The sequence below is a fragment of the Ambystoma mexicanum genome, chromosome 8, assembly GCF_040938575.1.
Source record: "Ambystoma mexicanum isolate Mex_15411 chromosome 8, UKY_AmexF1_1, whole genome shotgun sequence".
In the NCBI taxonomy this organism is placed as follows: Eukaryota; Metazoa; Chordata; class Amphibia; order Caudata; family Ambystomatidae; genus Ambystoma; species Ambystoma mexicanum.
Genome location: NC_090929.1, coordinates 533,492,140 through 533,512,896, shown reverse-complemented (window position 1 = coordinate 533,512,896; position 20,757 = coordinate 533,492,140). Strand labels below are relative to the sequence as shown.

At 46.8% G+C, this 20,757-nt stretch overlaps 1 protein-coding gene across 2 annotated transcripts in view; it reads left to right on the top strand.

Annotated features, from left to right (window-relative positions):
* MEGF6 (multiple EGF like domains 6) overlaps positions 1–20,757 on the top strand; it is a 1,562,146-nt gene that overhangs the window by 1,323,598 nt on the left and 217,791 nt on the right. For both annotated transcript variants that reach the window (XM_069610227.1, XM_069610228.1), the window contains 2 exons: positions 495–620; positions 19,932–20,054. In XM_069610227.1, coding sequence (XP_069466328.1) covers positions 495–620; positions 19,932–20,054 — 249 coding nt within the window. The remainder of the gene's footprint in view (positions 1–494; positions 621–19,931; positions 20,055–20,757) is intronic.

Sequence of the window (20,757 nt, the reverse complement as noted above, 5' to 3'; positions counted from 1 at the left end):
GTGATGGAGTACTGCTGGATCTCTTCCAGAATCTGCCTTCTACGGTACAGTGTCCAGGAACTTCAACTTTGATCACAAATGGCCCCCTTACGCCTCAGTGATAGAAGCATTCTTACGCCTTCTCCAAGTCAGGGCGGGGGCAGCTGAGGCTAAAGTGATGTTGTGCTGTTGGTTGCTCTACAAGGACGAGCCTGTAAACTCCAATGGATTTTTCAAAGGCCCACCATCAATACCTTCGGCTGGGTGATATTGTATGTAAATATGTGCTCTGTAAAGCGCTTTGGATTAAGGCGCTATATAAATAACACATCATTATCATTATCATTTCCCACGCAAGAATAGAATCCTCAATAGAAGAAGATACAATCATGACCACTCTGTGATCTCACTCATATAATGTTAGCTCTTTCCTTGTTGATGCTGAAAAATGTCATGAAACAAATTGCATTGTGTTCCTTGTGTAAGTTTGTGATTTTCTTTATCTGCCAATTTAGCAGTGAACTCTTGCTCTGTCAGCAATGGCGGATGTGAACACGACTGCGTCCAGCTGACTTCTCTCCACTACCAATGCCGCTGCCGACAAAACTATCAGTTGAGGGGAGATGGCAAGCACTGTGACCGTGAGTAACAACATTTGTTTTGCTCTTTCCAGATTTCTGCTTCATCATACAATGTTATGTTATTAGAGAGTTTGCTTCTGTTCAATATACAGGGTACACACATGATTCCCTGACATCTGCTAGGTAGATTCCAAAGGAAACAGAGATTTTCGGTCAATGGTCTAACATTACCAAATGGCATTTTTCTGCATGTGTGACAGTCTTCTTCTCAAATCAATCAGACATTGAATTAGATATCTTTGGGAAAACGAATATGACAGTCCTGATTGTCCAACTATCTATGCCATTCATGGTTCGTAGGGTGAGGCTGGAAAGTCCTGCCAGCCTGCCTCCTGCATTCCCAAGTATTTTCTACTCCCTAGCTCATGATACACCTAGCACTTACCTCCCCACTCCCTCATCCCTTCGCCCTTCTCTCTGCACTTGCACGCTCTGAATGCTCACAGGGCCTAGTAGGTCCACCTCTATCTTTCATTGTTGTCTTTGTTCTTTATTCCCATGCCCATGGGCGCTTTGAAACACAATTTACTTGATTTATAAGCGCCTTACAAATGCACAATAATTAAATAAATAAATAAATACACATTGAAAGGGCAAGGCCTAAGGTTCAGAGCCATGGGGGGATACAATCCATTGAAACTCAAAATGTAACTGAAAAAGCCAGCAGCAGTGACGGAGAACAAGTGGAGATGAGGAGAGAGTAGGGTCTGAGCGAATGATAAGACAGATGCCCACAGTTAGCGGGTGTGCTGGACCAATCTTCTTACTTTTTAAAGAAGCCACTCTCATCTATAACCATGCTGTTATTTAACAACTTATTTGGCTTCACAGCTTTTAAAGTGCACATATAAATACAAAACTGACACCCTCAGCCTTGGCCCATTGGACTCATCTGTTTGACATGCCTAGAAATTAGACAGTCTGATTGTAGTGTGCAAGTAGCAAGGAACTAACCTAGTATGACATCAAATTACATCCTTAACTATCCTGTTCCATCTCTCTGTTCAGGCACCCCTCACCTCTTCTATTCTGAGATAACCCTCTTCCTCTTTTACTCCCTCTTTTGCTTTGCATGCTACATGTTTGGGCCAACTCTTCAGCTGAAAGCCACAAGAGACTCTGTGATCACCAATCAGGAAGTAATCGCCTCATCCCACCAACACCAGGAATTAAATCAGAGCAAAGAAACACTGATGACTAGTCTAGGTTTGTTCAACTCCAAGCCTCGAAACCACCAGAATCCTGTCAGGCTTTGAGGATATCCCTCATTAATATTCATGAGAAATAGATTGCATATATTTAGAATCATAGTAAGCAAATATATCTCATGAATATTAGTGAGAGGTATCCTGAAAAACTGATATGTTTCCAGCCCTCGAGGCCTGACTTTGGACAACCCTGGACTAGGCGATCAGGTGCCTAGACCATGGGTCATCAGTTCTGAACTCCCGAGGGACGTCCCAGTTAGGGGTGGTACAGTGAAGGGTGTGATGAATCAACTAACATGGCACCAGTGGTCTAGGGATGAATATCGGTTTCTAAGCCATCAATCAGCCCACATCTCTAGTACACCAGAAGGAATCTGTACCAATTGGAAACACAAGCAAATTATAAACCCCATTGTCCAATTTTGGTAACGTGGACGGAACGGCAGGTTTATCTCCACAAGGTCGTGGATCGTTGGTTTGTTGCAACTCAGCGAAAATACAATTATTACCCAATTATAAAAGGGATTGTCCAGTCGAGGATTTATAAACATATCTACTTTATTATTATCCCAACAGACAGTTCTGGCACACTACAAAATCCAACCCATAGTGTAAAGGAATACAGAGGATATACAGTTTCAAAGAGTAAAAGGGATGCACCCTGCATACTGACAGGAGGGTAGTTGGTAAAGTAATTAATCACAGTAGTTCGGGGATACTTGGTTTCAACACAAAGAGAGCAATGGGTCATACAATTTCACTAGGGGCCTTCGGAGAAGGATCAGGGGGACAGAACCACAATGTACCTTGTGCTTGTAGAAGTTCTTGGTGCTGGACGGGGTTGTGTCGGTTTCAGGGTACTTTGCAGCTCCTGCGACAGAGTTCAAGATGGGAGACAGCCACATGTATCAGGTGGCAGGCAGCTCGGTGAGCGAGGCTGGACAGATAGCTGCACGCTGGCCGACATGGCGGCTTGGGGTCAGAAAACATTGTCTCAGTGCTGGTTGGCAGGTCTGAAGCACTGGTCGAGGCGTTTTGGAACATGTTAGCGACTGCGGCGTGGCATCAGTCTGCAGTTCAGTCGGATGCAGCTCAAGGAGCTATTATGGCTCAAAAATGTCATTTAAGGCAGATGCTGGTTGATGCTTGTCGATGAACTCCTCTTAGTTTCTCACTCCGCTCATATCATCCTTTATGGCGGATGGTCCAAAGTTGAGGAGAATGGAGAATGTTGCAGGCAACAACCTTGCCCTGGGTTTGGTTCAGAGACTCTCTCGCACTTCCCACCTAGGAAGGTTGCTTACAGAGCCTAGCAGGGCACGCTGCATGCTTGCCGGGGTACCAGTTCAGGAGCTGCTGGAGGGTCCTCTGGATTCAGTATCTCCCTCTATTCTCTGGGAGATGTTTAGGGGAGGGATCTTGCTTCCCTCTTTGGAAATCCTGGCCTTCCTTCACTGGCTGAATCTGTGAGGCAGACTTTACCTTCAGCCAGGGTCCACATTAGTTCTTGTTACTATTTGAGATGTCTTCAGATGATCTGACAAAAAAGGGGCTCAGCCCTCTTTTAAAGCCAAATGGACCCAGTGGTGGTGTAGGCTACACCTACCTTAATGAACCAATCATGTGTCCCCATCAACAATCTCCTGTATATGTGAGGTCCTAACCACAGAGCTTTGCAACAGAAAAGGTAAAGGGGTGAACACATGTCATATTAAATCCCACCCATCTTCCTGTCTGTTGTGGATCACAGGGTCTCTCTCGTTAATTGAGATCTCTGTGGTTCCTGATTAAAGTGGCAGGTCTCCCTTGAAGCTGCGGCGAGAACAGACTTTCTGTCTCCATCCATCCACACACTCGTACCTTCTGAATGGGGTCCCCCTGTGGGGGTGCCTACTGTAAATACATAGGGCCTTATTAGGAGTTGGATGGTATCCAGACGCGTACCGCCAAACACAATTTGCATTACCACTACTCAGTGTGGCACAATTTGTGCCGGATCGCGAGTAGTAGTAAGGTTGTAAATCCCCATTCCCCATTGGGTCCATTGGACCTAATGGGTTTAGGAGGTGCTATTTCCGCTGGTGGTAATTGCATGGGTGGTAATAGCACCAAAACCTCCAGCAAAAATCTGCAGGGAAAACTCCAATTTACTGCCCAATTCGTGATTGGGACAACCCTTAAATGCGGTGGTAATAGCATTACCGCCACATTTAAGGACTGAAGCCCAACTCCTGATGAGGCCCATAGTCCCAGACATGACATGTACATGCCCTTGATACTGAGAGGTGGGAGATGGATTCAGGTTGACACAGTGCATATGAAAGGGTTGTTGGGGTTTCCTGTCTCCTTTGTTTTAGCCTCTGCAGCCTTGCCCCATGTGGGCCAGTTGGAAGTATACTCTATTAGTATATTCATTATGTTAGTTCCTACTACCATCTGCAGAGGGTAAACAAACGGACAGGGTGGATCATGGAGCCTTGATTAGGATGGCCATGGCAGGACAAAGGTTTTGGCCCTCCCCCTTCTGAGATGCATTGTGTACTCCACCTGTCAGATCCCATCTAAATATGACATGGAGGACTGCGCCTGTAGACGATGTCCAACAAGAGTACACAGGTCTCTGTGTATGTCGTGCTGTGAGCATAGAAAAATGTGTGTGGCTTTGCCCCACACATTTTCCAGAGGTTGATCTACCATCATTCAATTCCATATAACATTTCAAAAAAGCCCAGGCGAGGGCACACCCAAATTGGGGATGGCCGAATTCCTTACAAAGGGTGAAGACCAGCTATTGACAAGCCTCTCTGCCTCTTTCCCTATGACCCATTGCTTTTTCCTTCTTCCCTGCTACACCTGTGAGTACCTCAAGCTTCCTAATTACTGTGCTGTCTCTCCACACTGCGCTACTCGCCTACTATGCATTCAGTCCTGTTCCTCCTGCTGCTCCTCCTACTCACCTCTTACTGATCTTTTTCCAATGTGTTTATTTTTTATTTTATTGTACATTTTTATGACGCCTATACACAAATGTTTCCAGGTGCCACAAGACAAAATGGGGGGGGGCATGTGATTGGCCTTGTGACAATCCTACTGAGCAAATGCTTCAAAAAGGTGTAAGTGCAAGGGGAAGGGGTAGAGGGAGAAGTGCAGGAGTGGGGTGCCCTCAGGGGAGGGGGGTGGTGAAGTGATGGGTGGGACAAGTTTGCAAGTGCCAGGGGAAAAGGGGGAGTGGGAGGATGAGTGCGGTGGACAGGGTGGACCAAGTTGGGCTAGTCTGGGATAGGGAGCCTGAAGGTAAATGCTGGCAAAGGATGCTGCATGGACAGGTAGGGGTTGGTCTGGCCCATGCATGACTCTGAAAGGATCGGGCCCCAGTTGCAGCGGCTGAGGGAGAGTTAGCACGGGAGGAAGAGAGGGATGGAAGAGGAGAAAAGGAAAGTCTTGAGAAGTTTCCAGAACTTTAGAAGATCCGACTCAAGTCTGAGGGCGGCATGGGAGGCCGTTCCAGAAGGAGGAGCCAGTTGAGGAAAGGGATCTACCTCCAACTCTATGCTTGGAGAAACATTCGACCTGCAGAGAGTTGGAGCCAGAGGACTGAAGGGCTCTGTCCAGGAGGTATTTACGGATAGATGTTAAGAGGTCCCAGGCCCCAGACAGCCTTGTGGGTGATGCAAAGGGTCTTGAATGTGTTACTTGTGGTCACTCGAAGCTAGTGGAGAGATTTTAGAGCAGGAGAGATGCGGTCCCTGGGCTTGAGGCCAAGGATAAGTCTCACAGTTCTATTCTGGATTAGTTGAAGGGGGCAAAGGAAGGAAAGAAGCAGATTGAGGAAGAGGCTGTTGCAGTAGTCAAGCCTAGATAGAACCAGAGTTCTGTAGGTGTTGGGTTTCTGCGGGAAGGTGAGGAAAGGTAGAAGGCCCCTGAGAAGATGGAGTTGAAAGTTAGAGTTCTTGGCAAGGTCTGTGATGTGTGGAGAAAAAGAGAGAGAGGAGTCAAAAATGATCCCAAGGTTTTTGCCTTTTGTCAAGAAGTCAGGCCAGAGAGTGGGGTAAACAAGAAGCAATCACACTACAGCTTCTTCCTTTCCTTACCCTATCATAAAACTCACACCTCGAAACTCCCACTTCTCCGTCTCTCTTCCACCTACTTCCAACAAACAAAGCCAACAATCTAACGTAACCTCCTTTAACACCTATCCAACGATGTAGATTATTGCCAGTCTGAACGCCGGCAGGTGGACACCGGCCCCCCTCCCCAAGGCCCACCTTCTAAGGCCCCTGTTTGTTCCCTGTTCATTTCCGGACCATGAGGTACCCCTCTAACCCTGTTTCCATTGTTGTTCATGTGCCCCCACACCTCCCTCATCCTCTGGGATGTCTGTGAGCCCCCCTCATTCACCGTGATGTTCCGTGTGCCCCCACCTCTCCCTCATCCCTTGTGATGTCTTGTGATCCCCCCTCATCCCCTGTGATGTCCTTTGAGTCCCCCATCCCTTCCTCATCCCCCGTGATGTCTGTGAGCCCACCTCATCCCCCATGATGTCCTTTGAGCCTCCATCCCTCCGTCGTGCCCCATGATGTCTGTACTCTGTACGCCCCCTCATCCCCTGTGAACCCCCTCATCCCCCGTAATGTCCTGTGTGCCGCCCACCCCTCCATCATCCCCTGTAACTTCTGTGAGCCCCCCTCATCCCCCGTGATGTCCTGTGTGCCCCCCACTCCTCCATCATCTCCAGTGATGTCTGTGAGCCCTGCTCATCCCCTGTGATGTCCTTTGAGCCCCCACCCCTCCCTCGCCCCTGTAATGTCTGTGAGCCCCCCCACCCCTCCCTCATCCCCATGATGTCTTGTGAGCCCCCCCTCCCCTCTGACATCCCCTGTGATGTCCTTTGAGCCCCCCACCCCTCCCTCATCCCCTGTAATGTCCTTTGAGCCCCCCACTCCTCCCTCATTCCCTGTGATGTATGTGATCCCTTCACCCCTCCCTCCTCACCCGTGATGTCTTGTGAGCTCCCCACCCCTTTCCTCGTCCCCTGTGTTGTCTTGTGAGCCCCCTTGTCCCCTGTGATATCTGTGAGCCCCCTCGTCCCCTGTGATGTTCTGTGTGCCCCCCTCATCCCCTGTGATGTCTCTGAGCCTTCCTCGTCCCCTGTGATGTCTGTGAACCCCCTCGTCCCCTGTGATGTCTGTGACACCCCACCCTTCACACATCCCCCGTGATGTCTTCTGAGCCCCCCACCCCACCCTCATCCCCTGTGTTGCCTTGTGAGCCCCCATCCCCTGCGATATCCTTTGAGCCCCCTCACTCCTCCCTCGTCCCCCGTATGTTTGTCAGCCCCCATCCCTGCCTCATCTCCTGTGATGTCTTGTGAGCCTCCCACCCCTCCGTCGTCCCCTGTGATGTCTTGTAAGCCCCCCTTGTCTCCTGTGATGTCCTTTGAGCCCCCACCCCTCCCTTCTCCCCTGTGATGTTTTGTGACCCCTCCCTCATCCCCTGTGGTGTCTGTGAGCCCCCCACCCCTCCCTCATCCCCCATGATGTCTCGTGAGCCTCCCTCATCCACTGTGATGTCCTTTGAGCCCCCGACCCTCCTTCATCCCGGTGATGTCTTGTGAGCCCCCCTTGTCCCCCATGATGTCCTTTGAGCCCCTACCCCTCCCTTGTCTGCCATGATGTCTTGTGAGCCCTCCTCATCCCCCGTGATGTCCTTTGAGCCCCCCATCCCTCCCTCGTCCCCTGGGTTGTCTTGTGAGCCCCCTAACCCCCCGTGATGTCCTTTGAGCCCCCTCACTCCTCCCTCGTTCCCAATTATGTCTGTCAGCCCCCATCCCTCCCTCATCCCCTGTGATGTCTTTTGAGCTCCCCACCCCTCCGTCGTCCCTTGTGATGTCTTGTAAGCCCCCCTTGTCTCCCGTGATGTCCTTTGAGCCCCCCAACACTCCCTTGTCCCTGTGATGTCTTGTGACCCCTACCTCGTCTCCTGTGATGTCTGTGAGACCCCCACCCCTCCCTCATCCCTTGTGCTGTCTTGTGAGCCCCCCTCGTCCACTGTGATGTCCTTTGAGTCCCCAACCCTCCTTCATCCCGGTGATGTCTTGTGAGCCCCCCTTGTTCCCCATGATGTCTTTGAGCTCCCACCCCTCCCTCGTCCACCGTGATGTCTTGTGGGCCCTCCTCGTCCCCCGTGATGTCCTTTGAGCCCCCCATAATCCATCCCCCGTCATGCCTGTGATCCCCCTACCCCTCCATCATCCCTTGTGATGTCCTTTGACCCCCCCCACCACTCCCTCATCCCCCATGATTTCTTGTGAGCCCACCACCCCTCCCTTGTCCCCTGTGCTGTCTGTGAGCACCCCCACCCCTCCCTCGTGATGTCTTGTGAGCCTCCCTCATCCCCCGTTGTCCTTTTGAGCCCCCCACCCCTCCCTCATCCCCTGTGATGTCTTGTAAGCCCCCCACACCTGCCTCATCCCCCGTGACGTCTGTTGTGCCCCCTCCACCCCCCTGGCACCTCATGATATCTGCCCCCCCCTTCTCTCCCTGTTTCTTGTCCTCTTCTTCCTCCCCCCTTTACACCTCATAACTGCAGGAGTTTTCTTGATTGATCATTGGCTTCACCTTCACCAACCTGTTGCAAATGTCTGGATTTGACTCTGGACACTTGACTCTTGGGCCTCACCTTCTCAACTTGTATGTATGGTGACCTGGTTTCATTGAACTCTGGACAGTTTGACTCTGTGCTTCACCTTCTCAACCCATACGCATGGTGGCCAAGTTTCATGTTGTGCCCTTCGCCATCTTGAATCCTTGCTTACATTTCTTCTCTCTGCAACATTGTGTTTTATTGATCTCTGCAACTGGATTCTCTCTCCCATCTGCCCTCCCCCTTTCACTGTTTTATTATCTGCTCCCTCAACCCCCATATTTATTTTTTCTATGCACTTACGCTATCAGAATTGTCCCTGGACCTAGTATGATAGCACCATTTTCTGTCTCTTCACCCTTCCCTTACCTGTTTCCACCATCCCTCCCGCAGCACGATCTGAAATGTCATCAGGCCTAGTATGATAGTCGCTTGTTTTTGTTCCTCTACCCCTTCCTCTCCTCTTCCCCGTCCCCTCTGTCATTCTCCAGCTCTACCAGAAATGTCATCAGGCCTAGTACCGTAGTCGCCTGCCTGTTTGCTTTCCCCTCCCACCCCCTCACTTCCTTTTCTGAGTTTTAGCTCTTGAAATGTCGCCAGGCCGAGAACAATAGCTAATTTCACATTCTTGTTGTTCATGGCCATGTAGAATGTCTTGTATTTTTCCCTTTTTTCCTCCCATGCCTTGAAGCGCTTTGAAAACTTCCTTTATCACTGATTGCTTTCACTCTTGCTCTGCTCCCCTAGACCTCCTTAGTTTCACTGAAATCTGAATTTCTTCATCTGACACTGTCACTCTGGCGGCCCTACATGACTCCAAACTATCCTTTATTCACTCTCTTCAGCTGACTGGAAAAGGTGGAGGCATCAGACATCTACTCTCTTGCCGATCAATGCCTCAGAAATCTCCAATGCCATGTCCTCTCCTACCTCTTTTAAATTCGCCATCACTACTATTGCTTGGTCTCACTTGGTTCACATCATTTCCATCAATCGCTCTCCTAGTCCCACTGGACTGTTCTTTGATTATCTCGGGCAACTCCTTGATTCGCTTTCCCCTAAACATCACCTCATTATTTTAGGTGACTTTAACCTTCCCTCTCTAACCACTTCTCAGAAATCTGAACTTCAGTCTTTTCTTAGTGACCACGCTCTCCACTCTATCCATAAGCTACCAACCTACACACGGGGTAACTCTTTGGATCTCTTATTCATCTCCAACTCTCTCTCAGCCACTAATACTACTATCACACAATCCCTATCTGATCACTCATTTGTTTCCACCACCATCTCCTTTACACCCGCTGACCTCTCCTCACCAATTGCCTCAACTATAACTAAAATGAAATGTAAACCTTCTGCCATTCCACACTTTCTCTGAACTACATTTCTCACTCTCCTCGATCACACCTGCTACCTTTTCCAACACTGACTTCTCCAGCTTCCAATACCTACTATATGACTCATTCTACTCTCACGTCCCACTGCTTACGTTCACCCCTAAGTCTCAGCATCCTCAAACATGGGTCACCCCATACATACGCTTTCTCTGCACAGACATGCATCGGCTGCTGCAACAATTGAGGTGTATCCACTCACATGAGGACCTGCAACTCTACCTCTCGGCCTTGAACTCTCTCAAGTCCTCTCTTGATAGAGAGAAAAAGGAATTCCACCTCACCCTCATTGACTCTCACTCCAATAATCCTCACCGGCTACAAAACACCCTAAACTCACTCCTCAATCCTACTAAATCTATGACTATCAATTCCACCCTCACCTAGCTGAATACTTTGCTGCAAAAATATCCAAAATAGCAGACTCTCTCCTGACATTTTTCACACACTACACTCTGCCTACTCTACCATCATTGTCTACCTCTATTGTCCCTTTAGTGACCTCTCACCTCGCAGAAGTCTCCAACCTGTCCTTTCGACTCCACTTCCTTTGCCTCTATTTTAAAAACAACCATGGTCATCCCTCTCCTAAAAAAGCAAGGGGCTGACCCAAACCTATTGGCTAACATTCACCCTGTGTCTCGCCTACCACACTACTCTAAGGTGCTTGAAAGATTTGGGTTCAACTGTCCTATCAATTTCTTAGACATTCACAGCCTCTAAGACACCCTACAAGAAGGTTTCTGCTCCTGGCATTCCACTGAAACTGCTCTCATGAATCTGTTGAATTGAATCGCCTCTGCTAAGCACTCCAACCTATCCTCTATCCTAATTCTCCAGGACCTGACTGCTGCCTTTGACAGTGTTGAGCACTCTGATCTCCTAAATACTCTCTTTCTTCTTGCCATTCACAATCAAGCCCTTGTCTGAATTGAATCCTACCTTGCACCTCGCCAATTCTCTATCTCCTGGAGCAACAAAACCTCTCAACTCACTCCTCTCACTGTTGGTGTTCCACAAGGCTCTGTCTTGGGTCCGCTCCTCTTTACAATCTACACCTCTGCTCTTGAGGCACTGATCTCTTACTTTGGGTTCTCATACCAACTCTTTGCAGACAACACCTGCATCTTCTTCTCTTTTCCTGAACTCTCCTATTATTTCTCTATCAAAATGTCAAACTGTCTCTCTGACAATAAATATTGGATGGCTTTGCAGTCTCTGATGTTAAACTCTACCAAAATAGAGTTCCCACCTGACACTCTGTCATATTCTTCTTCAGCTTGAAACCTCAGCGTCCTCTATGACCCTTTTCACACCTTCCCTACTTTTCTCTCCACAACTGCAACAGCAGCTCGCCTCAACTTCCTAAATATTAGGAACATCAGGCACCTCCTTCCATTCAACACTGCCAAGCATCTCTTAACCACTATTATCTTCTGTAAACTGGACTACTGTGCCATCATCCTCCTTGGTCTCCCCAACTATGCTTTATGGCCTCTCAACAAGATCATTAACTTCACTACCAGGAGTCTCTTTGGACTCTCTCACTTCACACCTAATTCCTTGTACCGCCACCAGGCTGAATGGCTGATGATGTACACAGGACCAGATTAAAATGTCTTCTCCTCGTTCACAAATCCATATACAGAAAGACACCTCTATATCTATCCTCCTCTATGAAACTCTACAAACCTTCTTGTAATCTCTGCTCTGCCTCCTCAACAACCCTTGTGTCTCTTTACCCTCCCTGGGCTTCCTCTTACTTTCACTATTTCTCTCTTCTTTATCAATTTTTATGGAATTCTCTTCCCCCGCACATCCGAGAAACAGTCCACATGGATTTGTCCAAAACCAAATGTAAGCCTACCTCCTCGCCTCTGAGTTACCCTCTTAACCTACCTGTCATCTGCCTTCTATCTACCATGTTTCCCTTGCCTCTAACCTGCCTCTGTCCCTCACTTTCTCTGCCTTCACTCTAGCACTTCATCCATCATGGTCACATCCTGGGCACCGCTGGCCTTACCGCCTACCTGCACTTAAAAATGTCTAATGTTGGAATGTTGGTTTTCCTTAATCTATGTCCACCTAGTATTGTGCCCGGTGACTGTTCCGTGTCCTCCCCTCCACAACCAGGTCAGAATGCTCCTCACACTCACCCCAAAGTAAGAAGCTCACTGCTTCCCATGAAATCTGATTTCCTTTCTACTGTAAGTTACCTGTGTGATCAAAAGAGCATTGTTCCTCCCTGTATATAAAGTAATAAATAAATAAATAACTAAAATATTCCCTCTAGAGTTCTTTCACAGTCCTCTGAAGTTGTCCTGGGTGGCATGAGCACTGGGTAAGAACCAACATGACAAGATTGAGAGGATGCACCTGAAAATGGAAGGTTGGAACAGTTCTCTTTTGGCATGTTTTCCTGTGCAGAGGGATGTGGATTTGGCTTGACTGCACTATTTGCGGGAGACTAGTTTGTCTGTTGCAGTTCCCATTCCTCAAAGGCTAATCTCTGACAAACATTGATGGAATGGATATAGGAATGTCCATTGTTAAAAGAAAATTAGAAAAACACTGGCATAAGCATTTTTGTAAATCTCTTTCATGTTTTTCTTCCTTTTGCCTTTAAATCTCATCTCGATTTTCCCCAGAAATATGCAGTTGCATGTACAATGTATGATGGCCATACATGTAGAGAGTTCTGACATACTCCTGGAAAGAGCAGAGTAAGTTAGGAGTAAGCCAAAGCTATTACTGGCAACTTGTTTGTGAATGGTCCCTCCCTCCCCCCATTACAAAGAAACCGAATATGGCTGCTTACATAGCAGCAAACGATAATGGAAGCAATACATAAAATAATAATCAGGTGTGTTATGGAGAAATGTGTGTGACCCTAAGAAAATAAGCGTCACCATGACACTGACACAAAAACCCACAGACTCGGGACAAACCCCAAGCGTTTAGTGGCATACGGATGAATATGGAATGCGTGTGTACATCCATCTCTTAAAATGCAGGACAGAATCTCAATATGGTAAAACGCTAACTCGTCCCCACAGCGGTGAGGATGGGATTGGGGCAGGAATGCGTGTCTGCCCTCCCACTGTGACCCAGGCGGCAGGCCGTCGATTATCCGGCTTGTGGTTTTTGCTCCTAACCTTTGCTCGGTCCCTCTCCGGAACTAGTTCATGCCTCAGACTCTGCAGAGAGGAAGCGCAGGACACATCTCCCACTGCGGGGAATTTCTTCCTAGCCTCTGTTTTCATAACCTGTGCTGGCCTGAATAAATTAATACGTTTCTAATCCCTCCAGCAGCAAGACAAAATGAGATGGGGTGATTTTAGAGGTTGAAGGCCAAGTACAGAGAACAATTAACACTCCGTAAAACGAGCGCAGCTGGGCAGCTAGAGAGAAAAGCACGTGGGTCTATTTTTCCCCTTGGATCAGGGTAAAACTTCCTCCAACCATAATTTGCCTGGTGTTCAATTTCCCTCAATGTTCTCAAGCCTGATTATTTCCCAGCTCTGATGGTAACGAATTTCCAAATTACTGTTCCATTGCAATGTGATGTTATTTTAAGAAGCTGAAGTGCTGGCGATTTTTCAGCGACATGCTTTCTCGGTTGTCGATTTTTCAGAGCCATGCTCGTGTGTGTGTCTGTTTTTGTGTGTCTTCCTTTCTAATACAGAGTGCCACTCCCTTTGCACGCGCCTCTATGCCCTTAAATCTTTTGAAAGTATTGGTGCAGTGGGTGAAGTCCGCTTGTGCACAGGCTGAGTGCTTGGTGTGACTTGTGAATGCTGTGGCACTGAGTACAGGACGTTCACTGCACTCCTTTGTGTGTCTCCTGGGCCTGCCTTTCTGGTGACCTCTACAGAGATGGTGGCTGGCTGTGATGGCATGCTCTGGCGCCGGGCTGGCTGCGGCCCACCAGGATTCCATTGTTCCCCCTCCCCCAATGACTAAACTTCAAGCATATCATTGCTTTCTTCTGGTGGGCCTGACCTTTCCACTTCCATGCCATGTGATGCCCAGTGCTGTATTCATCAGCTTTTAAGTGTATTGCCTTAAATGTCTTGCTTGCATGCATGAACTTAGGAAGATGCTTCTTGCATACTATTTGAGGGGTTGAGAGTAGGAAACGATTGTTGCATGTATGGCATTATTTAAATGGGGTTCTCTCCATGGAAACGGTGGGCACCAGGGGGCAGAGAGTGAACGATTACATACAGCTATCAGACATTCTTCTGTTTATATGACCTGTCACCTGTCCCTAGATAGATCTCAATCGGGGCCGGATCAAGGCAGCTGTCAACTCCGTGAATCTCAGAAATGATGTTGTATGGAGAGCCGATGATGCCATCCATAAAAGTGATGTTGCTGATTTTTTAGCACTTTCTCATTGAAGTATGTTTTCTCTTTCATTTCTGCCACCATACAAATGGAGGGGGAAAACAGCAACAATATGAGGCTTTACCTTCGAGGGGAGGATGGGAAAATGTGCATGTAAGGAAGAGCTAGTGTGACAGAAACACTCCTGTAGACACTTACTTTATTTTAAAAATAAACATTTTAAAATATTCTGCACCATCGCTAGATATGGCAATATGCATAGCATCTGACCCTAAACATATACAAGCACCAGAAAGACTGACTGGATAAGTAACATGTGTCCTGGGTATTCAGGTATTGACTTTATCAAGAAAGTTGCTATATTATAAGACCTCTGTGGTTGTAGTTTTTTTTTTTATAGAAATGCAATGCATACCACATTCATCTGTCAGTCTGATTTTTGACATTTCTTCATGTTTCCTTTACTTATGTAACATGGCTAGCATTATTTTATTTTAATTTGTAGTATTTCGTCATGAAAGGTTGATGAAGATATCATGCTTTTACATTTGCATAGTCTCTCCAAGAAGGCATTTGCTTGGGTAGACACGGAAACGAGATATCTGTAATGCAGATGTTTTTTTGAGGCCTTTATTGTGCCAGTCATGACCACATCAGACACCTATTTCAAAAATAACTATGCCCTCTCCAGACAACAACTATGTAACTCATTAGGCCCTTATCCGACAATTATTGTGGCTTTAATCAGCCTTCTTGGGGCAGATACTGCACAACTAGCTAATGCTGGGAGAAATTCTGACGATTCAGCCAAACCTTTTCTAACCTCCTTCGTGGTTTGGGTGTGGTGGTTCAAGCGAGTTCTGCCTCGTCAGTTTTGTGAGACAAGCATGGTTGGAGTTCATGATCAGTCTTGTAGGCAGAGGCACAGGTTGCCAGAGTCGTTGTGTGAGAGAGATAACTGGAATGTGGTAAATTGGTTATTTTTTGACAATAATATAATTTGTTGGAGGCAGTTGTGAGATTACATTCAGTAACTTTAATTTAGTGTGCCATATTTGTGTAACTACTACTAGGGAGGGCATGATGAATCATCTTCTTGGGCACCAGTGGTGCAGGGATGAATATTGGTTTCTAAACCATCAATCAACCCCACACCTCTAGCACACCAGAAGAGATCCGAAGAGATTGGAATCACGAACAAATGATAAACCTCCTTGTCCAATTTTGGTAATGTGGACGGAACAGCAGGCTTATCTATGAAAGGTCGTGGATCGTTGGTCAGTTGCAAGACAGCGAAAATACAATTATTACGCAATGATAAAAGGCACTGTCCTGTCAACGTTGTATAAAACATATCTAGTTTATTATTATCACAACATACAGTTCTAGCAACACTATGAAATACAACCCACCCTGTACAAGAATGCAGAGGACCAACAGTGTCAAAGAAGGAAAAGAGATGCACTTTGAATACTGATATGAGGGTACTTGGTATGGTAAATAATTGCAACAGTTAATGGTTACTTGACTTCAGCACAAAGGGAGCAAGGGGTCTTAAAATGTCAATAGGGGTTTTCTAGAAAGGGCCAGGGGGACAGAACCACAGTGTACCTTGTGCTGTACGTGTTCTTGGTGCTCAACAGGCTTGAGGTAGCTTCAGGGCACTTTGCAGGCTTCTGTGACAGAGTTCAAGATGGGAGTCAGCTGTGGGTACCAGGCGGCAAGACAGTTCAGGGAGCAAAGCTGTACGAACGGCTGCAGGCTGGCCTACATAGCGACTCAGGGTCAGGAATCGTAGTCTCAGTGCTGATTGGTGCTTCTGAAGCACTGGCCGATACGTCTCTGATGTCTTTAAGTGACTGTGGCGTAACAATGGACAGCATTGCAGTCAGTTGCAGCTCAAGGAATTCGACTGTCTGCAAAAAGTGCATTAAGGGAGACTGGCTTGTGATGCTCTTTAAGGCGGTCCAGAGCTGAGAAGTGCGCTGCAGGCAGCTGCCCTGTCCTTAAGACTTTCTGGCACTTCCCACCTATGAAGCTTGCTGCAGAGCCTAGAAGGGCCCTCTATGTGCTGACCGGGTACCGGTTTTGGAGTTGCTAAAGGGTCCTCTGGATTTGGTATCTCCCTCTGTTCCTTGGGAGATGTTTAAGGGAGGGATCTTGCTTTCCGCTTTGGAGGTCCTGACCTTCCTTCACTGGCAGTAGATGTAAGGCAGACTGTACCTTCAGCCAGGGTCCAATGATGTTTTATTCTTGGTACTCCTTACAAAGTCTTCAGATGATCTGCCAAAAGAGGGGCTCGGCTCTGTTTTAAAGCCAAATGGGCCACAGTGATTTGTGTAGGCTAAGCATAGCTTAATGAAACAATCCTCGGTCCCCACCAACAATCTCCTGTATGCGTGACATCATAATCAGAGTTCTTTGTGACAGAAAAGGTAAAGAGGTGAAAACATGTGATACTAAGTCCTGCCTATCTTCCTGTGTGTTGTGGATCAAAGGGTCTCTCTGGAGAATGGAGCTCTCTGTGGTTCCTGAATAAAGCGGAAGGTCTCCCTTTCACCTGTGCAGAGACCAGACTCTCTAGCTCCTGAAAACCACATTCTCATAGCTTATCAATGGGGTCCCCCTGCGGGGTGGACTTCTGTAAACACGCAGTCGCAGACATGACAGTCCACTGTCATTGATAATGAGGGCCTGAGCTGGCATCAGGTTGATACAGTTGCATATGAAAGGTTGTTGGGGTTTGCTGTCTCCTTTGTTAACCTCTGCAGGTGCCTGTTTGAATTACCCTCTAATTGGTATGAAAATCGCTGCCACCAGCTGCAGGGGTACAACAAAAGAGCAGTGCAGATCCATGGAGTCTTTGTTAGTTAATCAGACTGGCCATGGCAGGGGGAAGGTTTGGTCCTCCCCCTTTCTGGAGATGCATCATGTACTCATGCTGTCATATGCCTACTAAATATGACAGGGTGGCCTGTGCCTGTAGGTTGTGTCTACCCAGAGTACCCAGGTCTATGTGTTTGTCGGGCTGTGAGCATAGGAACGTGTGTGTGGATTAGCCCTGCACATTTTTCTGAGATTTGTCTACCATCATTCCATTTAATTAAACATTTTTAAAAACAGGCGTGCGCACACCCACCGTGCAGATGGTCGAATTCTTCACAAGGGCAGAATCCCAGTGACCACAATGTATGACATACACACCTGACGTTTGCTTTCAGTGACTATTAGGGTGGAGAGAATACTAGGAAGGAGAAAATCCTGCATTTGGTGGAGGCAGGCAATTACTTTTCAGTGGCTGCAACTGAGGGTGCAAAACCATTGTTCATCTTTTGTAACTACTAGGAAGGAGAGAATCCCAGTAATTCACCATCACCTTGCATGGCCGATGCACGTGTGATGCTTGTTATCAATGACCTACTCAGGAGAAGGTCTCAGAGCTGGGTTGAGGCAGAAGATTACATTCAGTACAACACACATGCCATCTTCTTTGACTAAGGCGAGAGAGATCAGGCAACTGTGGGCATGATTCAGGAGTGACAGTGAGTTTCCCAAATCCTCAGAATCCTGAATATTTGGCTTGTTTCAACTTGCGAGTTCGGCAAGGCAGAGGTTCCCACAAAACTTAGAGGTAACCCATCTGGCAGTGTTTGTGCCAGTTAAATATGCTACTTTTAGATAGTTCCCGTGCCAGTGTTCAGCCCCAATGAGACAGAGTCCATGCCAGCAATCGGGCCCCACCAGACAGTTATTGTATCAGTAATCTTGTCCCTATACAGATACTGTACCTAAGATTACAACCCTGTCTGTAAGTTATTTTTCCATGTATGATACTTGAGACCCCATGAGACCCCATCTGAACTTTATTGCTCCAGTAATCATGTCCCCAACCATCATCTAAAGGGCCTGTAATCAAGCCTCCATCAGACACCTATTGCGCCGTAACCCGCCCTCAACAGATAAATACTACACCAGCGATGACACACCCATCAGGCAGAGGTTGTGCCAGTTATCTGTCCCCATTAGACAGATGGATAGCACAGGGGCAACACACTGGTCTTGTAAGCAAGACCACACAGAGCAACAAAGGATCGAATCCCGGATCCATGCTTAAAAACCAAACTCAGGTATGGTATTAGGGGCGTTATAAAAACCATGAAAATAAATAAATACTGCGCCAGAGTAACACTCCCATCTGCGGTTATTGTGCCAGTTAATGATTATGCTACTGTCAATTAATGTGCTAGTAATCATGCCCCACTGGGCATTTAATCTGCTGGGAAGCAGTCATTCATCAAACACTTACAGTCATGTTAATCATGTCTACATCAGCAGTATTTGTTCAATGAAGCATGCATCACGTGTTCCCCTTAGCATTTTCATTCTTCCTCAAAAATGTAATTCTAGCACTGCATGTGTGTGGCTTGTTACCCCTCCCAAGTCATTCATATTTTCATAGTTCTGCCACATTGCAGCAAAGTGCTTATGTGTGACCTAACTTTATAAAAAGTCAAGGGTCAGCACAGCTAGACCAGTCCTTTTTTCCTGGCCTGCCAATTGCATAACATTGAGCAAGGAGCGTCCCTGTACCTGGAGATCATCATAGCCATCTTATCCTTATGCCCCGTGATTGGCCACCTCTTGCAAGCAGTCAGATTTAGCAATGCCAGCTGCTGATACAGTGGTCACTTAGTCAAAGACTATTGATGTGAATTTGGAGAAAAAAAGGTAAATTACGTCATTAATTGGTTCATAAGGCTGTAGGACATCACTTGCGCATGCTCATCTGGTATTTATTTCTGACATTTAAAAAATGTTGAACTGAAAAGAAATGGCTTCAACTAAACTGGTCGAAGCTTCTGAAAAAGAAACAAATTAGTCAACACAGAGCCCTTTTGGGGCGTTATGCGTCTTGTATATGAACTGAGACACAGAGAGATGGAAGACTAAAGACAATATTCTCCATAGAGCCGATCTTTGGTGTAAATGGGTTGCCTCCATTCCAGGGTCTATTGCCAGTATACTTATGTTGAAATAAAAACATTTATTTTATAGACTCACAGTCTGAGGCACGGGTCATTATCACGGGATAATGGCTCGCCCCAATCTCTGGCCCAAGACGAAGCCCAGGGCCATGATTTACGAATGAGCCATTATCCCAAGCAGGAGTTCTGGCGGTGATGTAAAAGCCGTTAGTTTAATAGTGAGTAAAATACATGGACAAAACATGTTGATAAATTAAATGTTTTATTTTTAGGCATTTAAATAAGAAAGATATTTTGATAAGGTAGAGGATTTTGATTGCAGGCTTGGTTGAATTGGAACAGTTTTAACATTCTTGCATTATGTGTAATGTAAAATAAAGTTTCTTTATACATTTTTCTATTTTAGATTTCACCTTGTCTTAAAAGGGAAGTTGCTTTTCAAGTTCAAGCTGTGTCTGAAATAAATCTTGCTCGGAAATTGCATTGTTGTTTCTTGACTGCAGAGAAATGCTTTCTGCTATTTTTCTACCTGCTTCTGAAATCAGAATAATCAGAATGTGGTCAATAATGGTAGTTAATGACAACATTCCAAGCATTCTGGTTGGCTCAGAGGAAGGTGGTCAGTAATGACTTTCATGTGCTAATATGAAATAATGCCTTGCTCGGAAAATTGATTTGGCTATGCAACAACATGTTCAAAAATTATGCTATCTTTTCTCTGTTCCATAGTTAAGGACCCATGTGCTGATCGCAATGGCGGTTGCATGCATGAGTGCCACAATGATCGTGGGGTTGTGCACTGTGTATGCCACCCGGGGTACAGGCTGACATCGGATGGCAAGTCCTGCGAAGGTAGGTAAAACAATTTGGGTTATGTGCTCAACAACGTTTGCCTAAGCCTACTGTAAGGATCTGTCTTCTCCTGCATCCTAGTGGAATCTGGAGTGAGTGCTATGAGTGACATTGGAATGTTACTGGATGGAATGTTTGTGTATGACTGGTGTTCTCTGGAGGGGAGTTGAAGATGTAAGCCTGAGAGAGAGGATGCCGGTGCTTGCCAATGTGAACTGGAATCTACTATCTGATTAATATGACTCTAGAAACTGGATGTTATGCTTGGAAACATAATAAAGAAGTCACTCATCCATACCATGATGTCAGAGTCATTCTACCTGAACCCAGATTTCCACATTGGCGACGAGGATGCTGGCTGTGCTGGGGGGACAGCACAGAAGAAGAGACAAGCACTGCCCCCCAAACCAAGGAAGACCCTCTCTCTCAGGTAAGGCGAGCGCTAAATGCAGTAGGCGCAGAAGGGCCTAGCGCCAAGGGCACAGGCGAAGGCAATAAGGAGCTGTGCCAGGGCAAGATGCCAGCTGGCCTGTTAACAGTTGGACAGGTCAAGCACAGAGAAAGTCAAGAAACGTTGGCAGGGCTGAGGGCCCAGAAACAGTTTTAAGGGGTTTGGAAAACCAAGCTGCGGCATGGAGGGCTTGGAGCCCAGGGCAGTAGCAAATGAAGAGGCCTGGGGTCTAAGTTACGCCTGGAAATATGG